Consider the following 16511-nt stretch of genomic DNA (forward strand, 5'->3'; position numbering starts at 1 on the left):
TAAATCGTTTGTATAACTTTTAAAATCCATTGTAAAACTTTATTTTTTTTAAGGTTTTACAGGTAAGAATATTTTTTTTTTTTTAACAAATACTAATTATAAATGATTTGTAATTTCTTCCTCAATTTAGTCTGGGTCTGGCAAATACTCATGGGTTCACCAACTCTTTAAAGGGGCATGGTCACGATTTTGGTCAAAAATTATATTTCCGATTTTAATATTTACAATGCTTCAGAAAGGCATTTTAAATAGGCAACCGAAATTTGAGTGTCATTTGTTGAGTTATAAGCGAGTTACAGAGCTTGAAATTCTTCGCTATGTAAACAAAGCGCTTGTTTACATTTTGAATGTTAAAAGTAAAAATTTCAGTTTTAAACCGTGTTAAACGTAAGGAACTGTTTATCTATGCTTAAAATAAATAAAAAGATAGATAAATAAGCTGGAAAAAGATTTTTACTGGTATATTGAACCTATGTAAACAAAAACAGGACCGAGCCTTGTTTACATGACAAAGAATTGTGAGCCCTGTAAAACATAGAAATATTTCACCAAAATCGTGACCATGCCCCTTTAACACATGCCACTTGGGAAATCCTCACCTCTAAATCGTAGACGTGAACAAAAAATCAATAATAGTAAAAACTACGAAAGCGTGTTTGAGCAAAATTTATAGATTAATGTGCAAAATGTGGTATTCTAGACTACACATTAAAGTGTGAAATCAAAAAAGTGTCAATGTGACACTGTCAGCGTACTGCTTCCATAACAAGCGATTTAAAAGTAAACTAAATTGTACAATGAATTAAAATATAAAAGAATTTATTTAAAAAAAATTCGGCACGGAAATGCTGTCGTACTAGTTGCAGCATTTTCAATGACGTGGAACTATTTTTGATTTTCGGAAAACCCAGATTAAAAATAGCCGATTTGAAAATGGCTGGAATGGAAGGCGTGTGCAGGGAGTTCGATATCCCTGACTGTGTGGATAAAACAATCACCGAAATTAATAGAAAATTGTCAAATGAAATTACTGCATTCAGAGGACAAATGAAGGAGATAAATTTCCCGAGAACTTTACCTGAAAGATGTTGGAAGATACAATCGAAAATGAAACTGTTTATTGTTTCAAAAAGTGACGAAGACATTGATGCCTTTTTAGAGTGGAGTTTGCCAGAATCCTATGGAGAAGGAACTAGACTTCATATTTCGGATGCAGAGGAGGCTTTAAAACAGGCCAGAGTGGAAGATCATTTTATTCTTCCAATCGTTTTAGTTTCAAGGGCAGACTGGCTGGATAAACCACAGGTATAATATAAATTCGAATCCTTGAAAATCATAGTAAACTATTTTAATTCTTAATAGTTTATTATCTTTCATAACCAATTCGTTGATTTAATACTGAAGATTGCGTATTAATGCAACAAAATTATACTACAGACCAGGCTTGGGGTAATGCTAAATGTAATGGTAATGCATTGCAATGCATTACATGTTTTCAAAGTAATGCTTGTAATGTGTAATGCCACAAATCTAGCATTACAAGTAATGCTAATGTAATGCATTACTTTCCAAAATCTAGGGTCATGCTGGCATTACATGGCATTACTTTGCATTACTATGCTTTTCTATGCATGTTCATTTTTAAAATTGTGATGAATTGAATAATTGAAATTCAGAAAACGACGTCAAAGTTGCGGCATTGTAAACGCATTTTTTTTTTTCTGTTTCTAATCTTTTCTGCGTCTGTGTTGTATTTTCTGTATAACTAGAGTCTGGCCTTGTTTTAATAATACCGCGATTAATATTTTTTTCAGTCAAATATTACATGTTGATTTAAAAAATAAACATTTGATAACTGAAATATACACATGTATCGTCAATATCTACACATTTCGAACGCGTAATATTGCACCCAAGTTGCTGCTGAGACGTCATAAAATTGCTGCTTTTGCATCCGCTATGAAAATTAAACACCACAGTTTACATTCTAGTGTGTGATGAAAATATGCTCTAATTGGGAAATCACTTTTTTATAAATCATTGTTAGAAACCAAAGACCCGTCTCGCATACGCGTATAATTGAATGCGAGACTGGTCGTGGATTTCCGATGGTGATTTATAAGGTAATCTGAGAAAAATTATACAACTTTAGTTTGCATGAGCAATATATACATGTGTGATTTAATAAAGTAAAAAAAACTACACTGCACACTCGTTGTTGATAAGACGGGTTGAAGGCTGAGACATACCGAATCGATGCAGAGCAGTATTGTTCAAATCTAGCAGTTATCTGTGCAGTAATTACTGTGAAACAATACAAGTCAAATATTTCAAATTATAAGTTTGGAAGTTTATCTCACGGGAGGCGATTCGGCATTTTTTAAATTAGTCGGAAGGAACACGAGAGAAGCGGCTATGTCTCAATTAAAGTGCTACTGCCGACATACTAAATAAGTTCTCGCATATTCTATTACAATTAAAGAATTTGCGATCAAATTTTGAAATTTTTTAATGAATTAAAAAGCTATAACTAACGGATTAGAAGAGTTGAGAAATATTTTGACAGCGTAAAAATCTACTCTGATATATTGCATTTAATTTCATGGAAAAATCTTAATCTTAGTGACATTTTCATGTTAAGTGCCTTTAATGAAGCAACATAAAAGTATATACATGTATACCTGTACGAATGAAAAACTTGTTTATTATTTGAGCGCAGCATATTTTGTTTTCTTGTGCAATTCAACTACCCAAATCCACTTGTTGTGTGTACTTTTTGAGCTAACGTACAGAAAAAAAAATCAGTCATAACATGCCTGAAAACTCACCACATTTTCATGGATTTGTGGCATTTTATATAATTATATTCATTTCAAATCAGTTACGTACATGATTCAAAATTCCTTAAATGAAACAGGTTTGTAAACGCAATCATTATACTACTATGTACGTTTGATATCAAGTCGATAAATTGCCGTTTTAAAAATCAATTCATGTTTATCGATAAATATAAACACTACATGTGCGACATTAACAATTAATAACATGCATCGCCGTACAATTCACCTTCATAGTCGATGGTTTCTCATCTTTTCTTTTTTAAACAAGGAACAAATTTCGATGATACTGAAGTCAGTGTTTATGTGTATTTGTTACAATGTACAGCAATAAAAAAATCTTCGGAATACCGTATGCAACTTTATACACTCTATAAACGTCTATCATTTAATTTGTCATTTTGTTTAAAATTGATAATCACTTGGCCGATATTTGTTGTATTCAATGAGAGAGAGAGAGAGAGAGAGAGAGAGAGAGAGAGAGAGAGAGAGAGAGAGAGAGAGAGAGAGATTTTTATCACATCATGTAACATCGAATTAAGAAAATTAAATTAAGTCAACATGTAAAAATATTACTTCTCACTGAGTATAAGCTACGTCTATCGGCACTGTACTACCAATTAGTGCAAAAGAATGGACATATTTAATGCAGAAGCCTAATTGAAATTTACTTGCAATCTTGCATTTTGCAAAAAAAAGTGAATAATGCTTATGTATAATTAATTATTTCAACGATTATGGTTTATAAAAATCGCATCACAACAATACAACGGTATGCATGAACTTACAAAGCGATTGAATAGAAGTGTAGATTCAGAACGTGGGGTGGCTTTTGTATTTTGTTGGTCTGTCGTATTTGATACACTTAATTAGGTGTGCACGAGTATATTTAAACAATAAACATAAAAAAAATGTAGCGATCAGTACCGAAAAAATTAATGTAACCCGGGTTCTTAATGTGGCTATCTTTATAGCCCGCATGTATCGCCGAAGAAAGCATTTTATTGTTTATATTTACATCTTTCATTTAATAAATTAATGAATTGAATTGATAGAAAAAGTAAGTAAAGGTCATCAAATTATTGTTAATGTACACCAGAACGATATATGAAAGCTGTAGCCAAAGTGTCTTATACGGGAATTTGAGTTTGGTATCATCATGATTAGTTCGTGCAATCCGTGATTTTTCTGAAGTTGCTAAAGATTTCGACCGATCGATAAACTGTATGGTTAGAACTGGACCGAGTAGATTCCAGTCCTGTCTGTTTCTATACAGCTGTGAATTACAATCAATTTCGTACGAAATAGAGGGAATCATACTTAGAGGATGTAAATTTTAATCTATAAATATATGCTGCCATTTTTGTTAAAATCTTTTCTCTCAAATCAACTGTCCACATTCTTGTACCTGTAATTATTTTTCAGTGAGACAGTCGAAGCCGATTTTTTCCATCGGTCATTTCATAAGAATTAAGTGTTGATAACGTATAAAAGAGAAGAGAAATCTTGACAATAATTTAACACCATAACATCCGAGTTTCAAAAACAGCTATAATTGATTTTAAACTTGCTTCAGAACTATGAAGATACTTAAAAAGTAATATCAGTAAATATGCGATAAAATTTCCGTGCAAAATGTTAATAAAAAAAATTAAACATTTCTCTTTTTTGGAAATAAATTCGTGTATGCAATTTGACAATGCCCCGAAATTGTGGAAACACGGGCATCGAATTTCACCATCTTTATGTTTGTTAAATGTTTGTTTTTATTGTTTCTCGGCAGCTTAATTAAATAACTTTGATGTATTCAAAGGTTGGGGAGAGGACTGATATTTGTTTTCCTTAGATATCCTTTATCTATCTATCTTATGTTTCGGGGGGGGGGGGGGGGTTATTGCATGTGGAGTCATCAGAAGTGTGCCGAACTTTAACTATATCTGTTTATTCAAAATGTTTTGATCTCTTTTGTGAAAATTGTAAAAAATATAGAATTGTAAAAAATTATTAATTAATCCTACTTCAAACAATTAAAGACGATGAAAGGAAGTATAGAAGAAAAAAATTAATGCCAAAAAAATTTGACGTTCGTGACGTCGTGACGTTTTCGACGAGCTACGTCAAAGTCGTGTTAACATCTCTTACTAAAATTGTCATAAAATGCTTGAAATATAAAAGATCTTGGATATCTTTGTATATTTGTATTCAGAAAGAGCTGACTAATTAGAATTGACAAAAAAGTGAGTTTGTGAAATTTTGACCTTAAGGGCCCTTTTCTCATGACGGCAGTCAATTAAAAATTGTTTTAGAGAAGAAGAAAGTCATTCTTGAGATAAAGATATTTTGGTTGTATGATTAAAAAAAATTAACAATCCATTCTCTAATTGTCAATATAACTAGCTGTAACAACACAATTTCAAAACATTTTAAGAGTTGTTATTAAGAATTTTATATCATTATTGAAAAATTTACAATTGGCTTTGATAGTTCGTACCCAAGACCGAGTTCAATTAAGAATAAAATATTGTTCCATGCACAGGCACCTGACGTTATATTTTAAATATATATATATACACACATGTACCCTCTACCTAATAGTACACTTGCGTATTATTAGATTGAGAATACTAGTATATATTTCTTAATATGAGAAAAATATATAACATCAGGTGCCTCTGGTGTCATGGTACCCTGTTTGACTTATAACATCATGTGTAATAATTTCTTTTCCCAGCAATCACTGATTTAAAAAATATATCGATGTACTTTGATGAATGATGCTTCCTTCTTTATCGGATCATTTTCTCCATTCCGAATCACGTGACATACAGCTGATTATTTTTTGTTACGGATAGTGTCGCAATATTTTATTGCATTAAAACATAAACAAGAACAATAGAAAGGCTAAGAATTTTTTTGTAAAGTGTTCATTTTTTTGAAACCGACAATGAAAAAAATAACAATAATTCAATTAGAAAAAATAACTACATGATTTACAAACAACGGCTTTTGATCCACCAATGTACATGTATTAAAAATCAATTAGTTTCAAGTCATTTTAAGTCATCAATGTTGTTAATTTTATGAGATACATGAAATGTTTTTCCTGTAATTACAAAGAAAAATACGTATAAATGGATACACCCCCCCCCCAAAAAAAAAAACCCCAACCCAACAACAACACCAAACAACAGTCATACGAGGGTTGTCCCAGAGTTACATAGACAAGTGATGTTATTTAGTTAATCGAAGACACAGAAAGATGAAGCTTGTGCCACAACAATTTTGAGTTATTTGCAATAAATTATGTGTCGATTTTAATTAAATATTGTATGAATTAAAGTTGGTAAAACACATTACGTCGTAGATTTGACATACGGCGCAATAACAATAATAAAACCCCCCCAAAAAACCAAAAAAAAAAAAAAAAATTAGCACATAAAACGTATATCGCGAGGAAAAGTACTCTTCGAATAAAAAGTAAAGAAAAAAAGGTATTTAAATTTCTGCATTGTTTTTTTATTTACATGTACCTAATAAACATTTTAGCTTTATTATACTTTCATGTTAAATACTGAAATCTGATGGGTTTAGACGCAGTTGATAATCCTTTCTATTACCCTCAGCGTTAGCAACACACTTGGCAACGGGTAACATAACGAATTGTTACATGCGCATAAATGATGCGCGTACGGTTCGCCGTAAAATTCAAGTCATTCCAATAGAAAAGCAGTTAAGTTTTCTTTAAAACTGACATTCAGTATAATAAAATAAATAGTGCCTGTTTGGAGGATAACAGGTGAAATCGACACCCCTCGAAAACCATTGTCAACCTCCGCTTCGCGTCGGTTGACAATGGTTTTCTCGGGGTGTCATTTTCAACTGTACCCTCCCAAACAGGCACTATTTATATAATAGCGCATTTTAAAAAGATTTTTTTAAGCACACTGTAAGACAAGTTGAGGTTTGAATATAGGGAATGGCTATTTCATCGTTTTAGGCGGCGCAACAGTATCTAAAAAAAATGTAAAGATCAAGAAACAGATCCTTAGGTGGTTTTACAATGAATAAAATATACAAAATCGCTTAGAAATGCATTTAGTGATTATAAAGTTGAGCAACCAAAAACAAAATTGAATTGTTCAAATCAACTCCATCCGATAGAAATGAAAGAAAATTTCTGAACGACCATATCGGGAAGACAAGACGCTTAATATAAAAATTACAAAATATACATACAGGCCTAGGGTGTCCCATAATATCTGATACCATTTAAAACTCGTATACATGTAAATTAAACAATATTTGGCCAAAATTTTTAGTGGACATGCACACTATTCAGACGCGAACAAGTGCCATACAAATTCTTGCAATGCAACGAACGAACATAAGTACGAACGTTTTACAACGTTGGTGTACTTGCAAGAGCGATGCGCAATTTTTAAAGATCGTAACTAAATTGCAACTGTTTATGCGAATGTTGTGCGACCATGAGACTGTTGCTCAACGTGCCTCATGTAATCTTTCAACGTTTTACTATCGTTGCAAGATTAATCGTCTTTAGTTTCCATGCTTTGCCACTATTATATACTGGATACAGGATTATTTTGGCCCCGTGACATTTTTGCGTCCACTTACGCGGTTTTGGCTCGTCTTCAACTCGACAAACAATGTTTAAAGAGAGATAATATGATACATTGAAATTCGCCAAACCTTAATCCGCAAACTGACACAAAGAGCAAAATGAGCGAAAATAAAACGGGGCGAATACTAGTAGTTGCCTTATATAGTATACACTGTATAAGCATATCTGTTTCAGATCACAATTGACCCCGACTTTGGCTTTTAAACGCATGAAACGAATGCGAAATTTTAAACATCGTGGAATAATGCGAGAGCTCTTGCGAAGCTTTGATATTCTGATCGCAAAGTGCTGTAAAGTGCTCGTACGCCAATTGTGAAAGGGGCTTTAGGAACAGAATAACTTCCAGCAGATCTAGCTAGCGTGCACAAGAATCTTAAGATTTGAGCTCCATTTGAAGCCATATAGAATATCTATTATGCAATATCTCAAACATAAAGCGAATTTCAGTATCACTTTGTTTGCTAAATGGATGATAAAAACACTGCAATCGTTCAAGACATTTGTTTTTCTAATAAAGCTCATTTCTATCTGAATAAAATTGTGAATAAAAGAAATGCAAGTTACTGGGGTAGCAAAACCCCAATCTTTACATTCATAACCATTTACATGGTAAAAAAAGTACACGTAACAGTTTTGGCTGCAATGAGTTCGAATAATCGGATCTTTCCTCTTTGAAAATGAAAATGGTGAAACGGTATCCGTTACCTTGAAATTTTAAAGAAAAAAATTCTCCCAAGTTTAACCAGAAGAGGAATTAAGCTAAAGGATATCTGGTTTCAACAAGATGGCGCGACCCCACACCACCTGATATGTTACCGATTGGTTGCATGACATTTGATGGAAACTTCGTTTCTTCTAAAACCGCAAATGTTTGGTGCCCTCACTCTCCCGACCAGAGCCCCTTGGATTTCTTTTTATTGGGACATCTTAAAGGATTTATATACAAACCATAACCAGACTCTGTTGAAGAACTGAAAATCTCAATACGTAGATTAATTCAGAAAATTTCGGCTGAGACATGTGCTGCTGTAGTGAAAAATTTTAGTCATCGACTTGACGTCCTCATTGATAAAAAAAGAACGTCATTTTGGGCACAATATTTAAATGTGTTGTGTTTTTGTAAAAAAAAAAAAAAAGAAGGCTCAATTGGTAAAAATGTATAAACATTTAACAAAAATTACATCATATACATTTAGTAAAATTCATTTAATGTTTTGTTCGATAATTTTGATCGAAAGTTATTCAAAGAGAAAATGGTATCAGATATTTTGGGACACCTTGTATTAACGTACAATAAGAAATGCAGGGCATGTTTGGAATATGCGATCGTTTGTACTTATGAAATATTTTTAAAACAAATTTAGAAATGTATAGTGAATGTGCAAGTTGGGTACTTGTTCAAGGAAATGAATATTTTCCCTGACATTTTTTGAAATCAAACGTACGAAATGTTATCGAAAAACGAAGTGAAATCTTTTAAAATTAGCAACGACTTAAAAATTGGGCATTTTTGACGTCGCGCTTTCCACCGCCTGGCAAAACTTGTTGTGACATTATTCATTTTATCAAGAAATAAATAATGCATAGATTCGAATTTTTATAGGCATTGTTTGCATGAAATAAAGCATAAAAGGTATTGATAAAAACTAAAATTCAAAATGAGAATGACCATTATTAACAAACGGATTTTATTTTTTCCTTTATAGATGTATATGGAAAACATCAAGAAAAACTATCTGAGCGATAGTGTTATCGTGTTGACATTTACACCGAGGTCAAAGAATGAAATGCAAACGGTGATTGATTCACTTGAAGCAAACCAATCTCAACCAATGCCAGTAGTATTTTCTGAAAAAGACGCGATGTTTCGAGGTTTTCTCACGAGGAAAATAAAAGATTGGATGCACAAGCAATGCGAAAATATGTTAAGATCTGCTGAGAAATGGTTACAAGGGCTAAAAAAAGTACCAACTTGTGACAACGTCGATAATTGTTAAAACCGCATTTTACACGACGAAATCTCTTTTGATGCTGAGCACACATTCTTTGAGCATACTCAGTTTATCAAGGATAGTCAGTTAGATCAACGCCATATAAGAGATCGAGCTGTTGATGCGTTGTGCAAAATGACTATTAATGCGTGTTTTAAGGAGCTAGCAGATAGTGGTGGCTGTTTACAAACATTGGTAGACTACTTTCAATGTTTTATGAATGGAATGATGGTTTGCATTGTTCGTCAGTCAGACGAACTGACGTCTAAATATAAAAGTCATTCACCAGGTTGGAGGAATCGTGAGGTGATAACTGTTTGGAAACAAGTCAAATACAATTGGCCAAAGTGCATGAAAGAAAACTTCAACGATGAAATCAAGACAATAAGCAAACTCGTCGATATTATGCAGAAACAGTTCATTCCTAAACTCCGCAACATCACAAGTTCATGCAAAGTCAATGATGAAGTTTCCTATGATGTTCAAGTTCGTCTTTCGAGGTAACTTGTGTTTCAATAAATTTTCTTTTCAGCAATTACTTTGTAACTGTTTTATTCTTCAAGTTGGTTTCATTTCCTTTGCAGGATACCTGGGATAAGATCATTTGGAATAGAGGACAAAGAATTCAAGGTGTACGTCGACACTGCTTTGCTAGATGATGAAAGTCTGCTCAAACGTGTTAAATGGTCAGTAAAGCCACATCATGATGTAGACAGATCCAGTCTCCAAGCGTGGCAAGAACCTATTTTTCACCACCGGATTGGAGATTTGATAGAAGGTAAAGATAATCGCCGTGGTATGATCACCACGTTTGCAGAGATGGTTGAGAGCAATTGGAAAAACCCAAAAGCTTCAAAACAACTTTATTTTATCACATGTGAACACGTTGCCCCTGAAAAAGAAATGCGAGTATTCTTCCTAAAGTGTTCTAAATGTGAAAGTAAGCGCATAGATTGTACTTGTGATAGAGAAGAGTTGGGTATAAACATGTATCCATTTAGTAAACAAATGGAAAACCCATTCAATGCAGTGGTCGACATAACTTGTGGGATCGTTAGCAATCAAACTTTCGCACACTGTGATACAACAGTAGCTGTCCCTCATAGTAGACGCATCGAAGTTGCTGATTTTAGATCAACAATTGAAAGTCATACTGGGAAATCCGTTTTTAAATGGGACTGCGATGGCAATCAACAGAAGGGTAAATACTGTGGAGTGCAATTCATGACCATGGAATCTTCAGTGAACAATATAAATCCTTTTGCAACTGCACCAAAACGAGTTGACATAATTCAATCAGAAGAAGGCCGCTCATTTGGAAGAGAGGGTCATAGTGGAGCTTTGATTTTTCTGATGCAGAATGATGTTGTGGAAGATACCATATCTCCAGCCTTTGTATATTTAGGCAGGTGGTCATCTGGGAACAAATACATGACTTTTCGGCTTCAAGAAGGTATTCAGTGCTTAGAAATGGAATATAAACTGAAATTAAGACTTTGTTTGGAAAATCAGAGGGAGACTAGCAGCTTGGTTGCAATCAGCTGATACAAAGTTCGTGCCACTGGCAAATAACTATTTAAAAATACTGCTGTTTCAACAAATTGGCGTTGCATCTTGAGGCGTTTGTAGATGTCAAGAACAAGTCTGTCTTTTTGGTACATGTGCATATTACATTTTTTTTCCACAACACAAGAACAAAAGACTAGTATCAAATTACATTAAAACTATAGAGAAAGGAATTAAAGATATAAAAAGTACAATATTTGAACCCTGCAACACTACTATTATTATCCAGACTTTTCACTTTTTTCTTTAATAACTCTTCGCAAATATTTCTAAGGTGATTTTGGTTGAAAATATAACAACAAAAGAGATAAATAAAACTTAAGTAGTAATAAAACACTCTGCAAATCTGTTTTTAATAAAAATCTCAGAATTATTTGTACACGTTTTTTACATATCTGGTTCGTTTTTTAAAAGCTATTTTCAAAAGGAGAGAAGCCGAATCAAAATTACGGTTTAGGAAGTAAAAACGACAGTGTATGAATCGTATACCGAATTAGAATAGCTTATGCGCGGATCTAGAAAGAATTTTCTATCGTTAAAATGACAGATGTCTTACGGACCTGGTTCAACGATAGAATTCGTCCAATATACTCCCTTTGTAGCAAATTAAAAAAATATATCACGCTGTATCTCGCCTAAATTTTCACATTATTTGTCTCAAATACTTATAATAATCCCATGTTACCACATTAACTGATTTTGCAACAAAATCATTCATTTCAGTTTTAAGCAAGAGCCATCACAATTTAGTTAACACAAATATACATTGAGTAGCTTTTGGCTGAACTTTTATATCTAATACATCGCTAAGCTTAACGGGAAGAGATAACGGATTATGATTCCCAATTAAATTAAACTTGCTTGAAAGATGACAAGCCTGGATATTTCATGCATTTACATGTCGTGTTGCCAAATTTGCTCCAGGACTAAGACGTCTGTAGAATGACAGTTTTAAATGTAAGGAATCCCTCGAAAAGTTTTACAGAACGATATCATCGTGGCTGATGTTTTCTTTGCTTCAAATCGATCTTCTACGTATTAGAAATTCTCTACAGCATAAAAAAAATTGTTCATCTGTATTCCTATCATCAATGGAATAAAAAAGATTATACTCGACTTCGTCTCTGTGGAATCATTTCAGTTATATCTTCTAAAACACAGCAAAGTCAACAAAAAATGCAAGACAATTTTACTAATGAAATGAGAAACAAAAGACATTGCTCATTGCCTAAATAACAAAGCGAAAAATACGTTGATCGAACCAAACAAAAGTGCGGGTTAATCCAATGAAATGGAAGAGATTGCTGATCAAATAGAAATGAAAGACAAAGACAACTCATCAACAAGAATGTCAAGATGAAGATTCGAGATGCCAGTCTAAACCAGTGAAAGTGTGCAAATTACATCTTCTTTGAATTTTTTAAAGCTAGAATTAGTGCGTGCATACTGTTAGAAGTAAGCATACCTTATAACCATTTTGCAATTGTTGATTAATTTTACAGTACATGTACATGTATAAAGTTTATAACTCAAATACCTTGTTTTTTAGGTATACTTATACAATGATGTACTCTATATTAAGATTTGTCATTCCATATTAACAATAATGTTTAATGACATATACAAATCGACAAAATCGATTTCCACGGAAAGGAATTTTTGATATAAATAAAATTAAAAAACACAAAAAACTTCAAAAACCCCTTTATAAAAATTTTAAAAAAAAAATGAAAAATAAAAAAACTAACACCAAAAAAATCTTCAAAAATGTGAAAAAATTGTGGGATATTCAACGTCCATCATCTACATATACAACAGAGTAAATTTTTTTTAAATATGTAACCATATGTTTGTAAACATGCCAGTAATGCCGTCGCATTTGCCCGGAATAGTTTTACTTTTCACTATACAGTTTATATTGTACAGTTACGGCAATCTCCCTCTCTCTCTCTCTCTCTCTCTCTCTCTCTCTCTCTCTCTCTCTCTATATATATATATATATCTTTGTCTATTTAATATGAGTTTATTTATGAAATCAATTATAACTACATTATGTATCCTAGTTCTACTGATTATTGTGTATTTGATATGTTAAAATATTACCTTCATAGTACCAATTTTTTTCTTTAAAATGTGTATAGGTTAACAGACTTGTTGGTTGGTTATGACGAGGAATATGTTTAGTATTGGGTTATTTGTTTTACATTTCACTTTTGCTAAATTGTTATCTTGCAATAACATGCTTTTAGCTCACCTGAGCTGAAAGCTCAAGTGAGCTATTCTGATCACATTTTGTCCGTCGTCCGTCCGTCTGTAAACTTTTAACATTTTGAACTTCTTCTCCTAAACTGCTCGACCAATTTCAACCAAATTTGGCACAAAGCTTTCTCATGGGAAGACAAATATAAATTGCAGAAATGAAAGACTGATCTTTATTTAGAGCGGAGAAAACCTTGAAAATGTAGAAAAGGGGGTGCATTTTTAAAAATCTTCTTCTCAAGAACTGCCGAATCATTTTCAACGTAATTTAGCATAAATAATCCTTATGGAAAAGAAAGTATAAATTGCAAAAATCATGAGCTAATTCTACCTCAAATCTGAGTTATAACGAAAATAATAATAAAGGAAATGCGTGTTTCGATCAGATTATAACTTCAGGTTCTGTATTCCATACTTCTAAAACGGGACGGTGTAAAAGTAGGTTCTTTGTTAAAAGCAACCATGTTGAATGATAAACTGGTCGATCTCACAAATGTTGTGCAACAGTTCGCGTGCAAAGGAAATCTTTGAAACATGCAAGATACATTGGTACCGATTTTGTGAAGTAAATTGAGGTTGAATATTTTAATGCGTTGACAGTTTTCACATTTGATGGTTTCGTTCATTTTATATTATTAATGCTTTGTAACCTGGGGAACTATCGCCTGTATTTTGTAATTTTTACGTATCAAGTCAAACATAGACTTCGGTAAATCAGACAGTTGACTGTTGTATTACCAAAGTACTAAAATACAATTAATTCTATTGGTAATTCGTACGTATGATCTTTTGCGAATCATTATGGATTAATGCAACGTGTTTTGTTGAGATGCCCAGCATTTTCCCGAGTTTATTCAGTTTAAACAGAGTTTAATATCGCTGACGGAAATATATATATATATATATATATATATATATATATATATATATATATATATATATATATATATATATATATATATATATATATGTGTGTGTGTGTTTCATTTTGAAAAATAAATTGTGCTATTTCTTTTTAGTGCATGTCTCTTCTGTTTAAATGTTCACAATTTCTATTTACTAACCATACTTGAGTGTTAAGCTTCAAATTATAAGCAAGATACAGAGCTGTGTACACAGATATGGGGCCATTTTTGTTTACATTTTAATGCTGAATAGGAAATACCAAGTGAAAATTCTAGCAAAATTGTGAGTTCTGTATCTTGCTTATAATTTACGATTGACGCAGAAATTTTGGTTGATCATTATAGAAATGTCTCGCTAAAATTTAAATACTTGTACAAAAAATTATAAAGATGATATGCTGTAACTACTTTCTGGGACCCCCTCTTTATACGATGAATAATATGAATTCCACATTAATTTTGATAGTTTTTCAGACACGAGTAAATAAAAACCAACACCGTTAAAACAGGTTCCATAGTTCTGCGCATTTTGTTACGGGGATAAAGGTATTATCGCTATTCCTTAGAAAATATTACAGTGTAAAATCATCCTGTTTTGTAGCCATTTGTTGTTTTTTATTAAAGATGAAAAAAGTGGGTGGGTCTTAGTAAAATACAGTGATATGCCTGTCAATACATTAACTATAATAACTCTTTTGCATGTCACGTGACAACATTTATCATTCGAATGTATTCATTAATCAAGAGAGTATTAAGGTTAAATAGTCAGGGAAGTTTACGCCAGGTAAACAGCAGTCGTTTATGATGGGGAAGACCAACTTAATTTTTGAATGTTTTTAATTTGAGGAATTGAGCGCATTGAGGCACAATTTTATTCTTAACATCTATAGGAATTTTTTAAATTAAATCTTCTTCCCATATGGTTCATTCCATTAACTGGTATATAATATCGAAGAATTATTTTTTAAATATTATAATAAACAGAAGAACGAAAATACAGGGAGTTGGAAGTTAACAGTGTACCCCTACCAAAAGTTAGTTTTATATCTTGGATAGGATTTTCTTATTGTTGGTAAAAATTGTATTTTATAAAGGTCAAAAATTAAGTGTATGCAAAAATAAGTGCAGAATTCGATTGCTTTACAATATTTATTTTTTGTTATTCTACCAAAGGACCATATGGTACAGTATCGTTTGAACGCCCATTTAAAGCTATTGATGCTCAGGTGAGCGATGTGCCCCCATGGGCCTCTTGTTTAAATCATCACATCTTATTTTTATTTTATTTTTCATATTGAAAGTATATAAAAATATTAGTTTGGATGCTAAAGTATTTCCTTTTATGATCCTTCATAAATGTATGTGTAATGTCCATAATGACAGATATGTTATGTGCATCATACCTCGGACCATGTTAACCTCAAGTTGTTGAAACAGAAATATGTCAAGGTAGAGTGTCCTTGAGATGAATACGATGGTTTAACCCGTAAACAATCGGAAGCCGTGGTTTGATGAGATCGGGACACTCCCTAGACTAAGTATGAACTTGTTTCATACATGACCAATGTATATAATACCAGTAATTTTGTTTTCAATACATTCATAATGTTAATTGTTTTGTTTTGCTAATATTTGTCATTGGTTTTGAATTTTATGTTCATTATGGATATATGATAATTTGATAATTATACATGTTTACATACAAACTACAAAGCAGTATTTTTATTATAAGTACTAGGTGAATTCCTTGTATGTTTATTTTTCTTGCATGTAACATCGGAAAACTTTGACCAAAATAGACAATGCATGCACTTTTTTTATTGCTAATATTTCGAACCAGATTACTATGGTAGTGATTTCTTGTTCTGGATGTTAAAAAGCTGTGTGTGTGTGTGTGTGTGTGTGTGTGTGTATAAACTCAATGCCTCTCTGTATACAAATTTGTTCTCTTAATGTCATCTCTGATCATAGATGGTGTTTTTTTTTTGGCGTGATGCAATTTGAGATTAAGACAGAATATATATAGCATGAATAGTTTTATCAACACACGGTTACCACTTCAAAACTGTCACATTCATTTGATTCTTCACTTACTTTACTTTTACAATATATGTTTACAATGAATGTTTTATTATTTTATTGTATTTGTAGTTTTAGCTTAAACGTTATAAAATTACTTTACAAGTTTTACAAAGGTACTGCAGTGGTATCTATGAAGGTTCACTTTGTCATTATATTTTATACCTTTGGATCCATGTCAGAACAATTTTTGAATGTGTGTTTCCTGGAGTTGGAAATTTGAAAAATGAAT

At 32.3% G+C, this 16511-nt stretch overlaps 1 protein-coding gene across 1 annotated transcript; it reads left to right on the top strand.

The window, feature by feature from the left end:
* The first annotated feature begins 897 nt into the window (after nucleotides 1-897).
* Nucleotides 898-12958, top strand: LOC105337166 (uncharacterized). The gene is made up of 3 exons (XM_011441793.4): nucleotides 898-1305; nucleotides 9186-9970; nucleotides 10055-12958. Exons 2-3 carry the CDS (start codon nucleotides 9606-9608, stop codon nucleotides 11013-11015), a joined length of 1326 nt encoding a protein of 441 aa, XP_011440095.4. The 5' UTR covers nucleotides 898-1305; nucleotides 9186-9605; the 3' UTR covers nucleotides 11016-12958.
* The last annotated feature ends 3553 nt before the right edge of the window (nucleotides 12959-16511 follow it).

Source organism: Magallana gigas, chromosome 6 (genome assembly GCF_963853765.1).
Source record: "Magallana gigas chromosome 6, xbMagGiga1.1, whole genome shotgun sequence".
Taxonomy (NCBI): Eukaryota; Metazoa; Mollusca; class Bivalvia; order Ostreida; family Ostreidae; genus Magallana; species Magallana gigas.

Coding starts and splice junctions, on each gene's coding strand:
- LOC105337166 (XM_011441793.4), top strand. CDS start 9,606: ATGACTATTAATGCGTGTTTTAAGGAGCTAGCAGATAGTGGTGGCTGT. Junction 9,971..10,054: donor GTTCAAGTTCGTCTTTCGAG/GTAACTTGTGTT, acceptor TTTCCTTTGCAG/GATACCTGGGATAAGATCAT.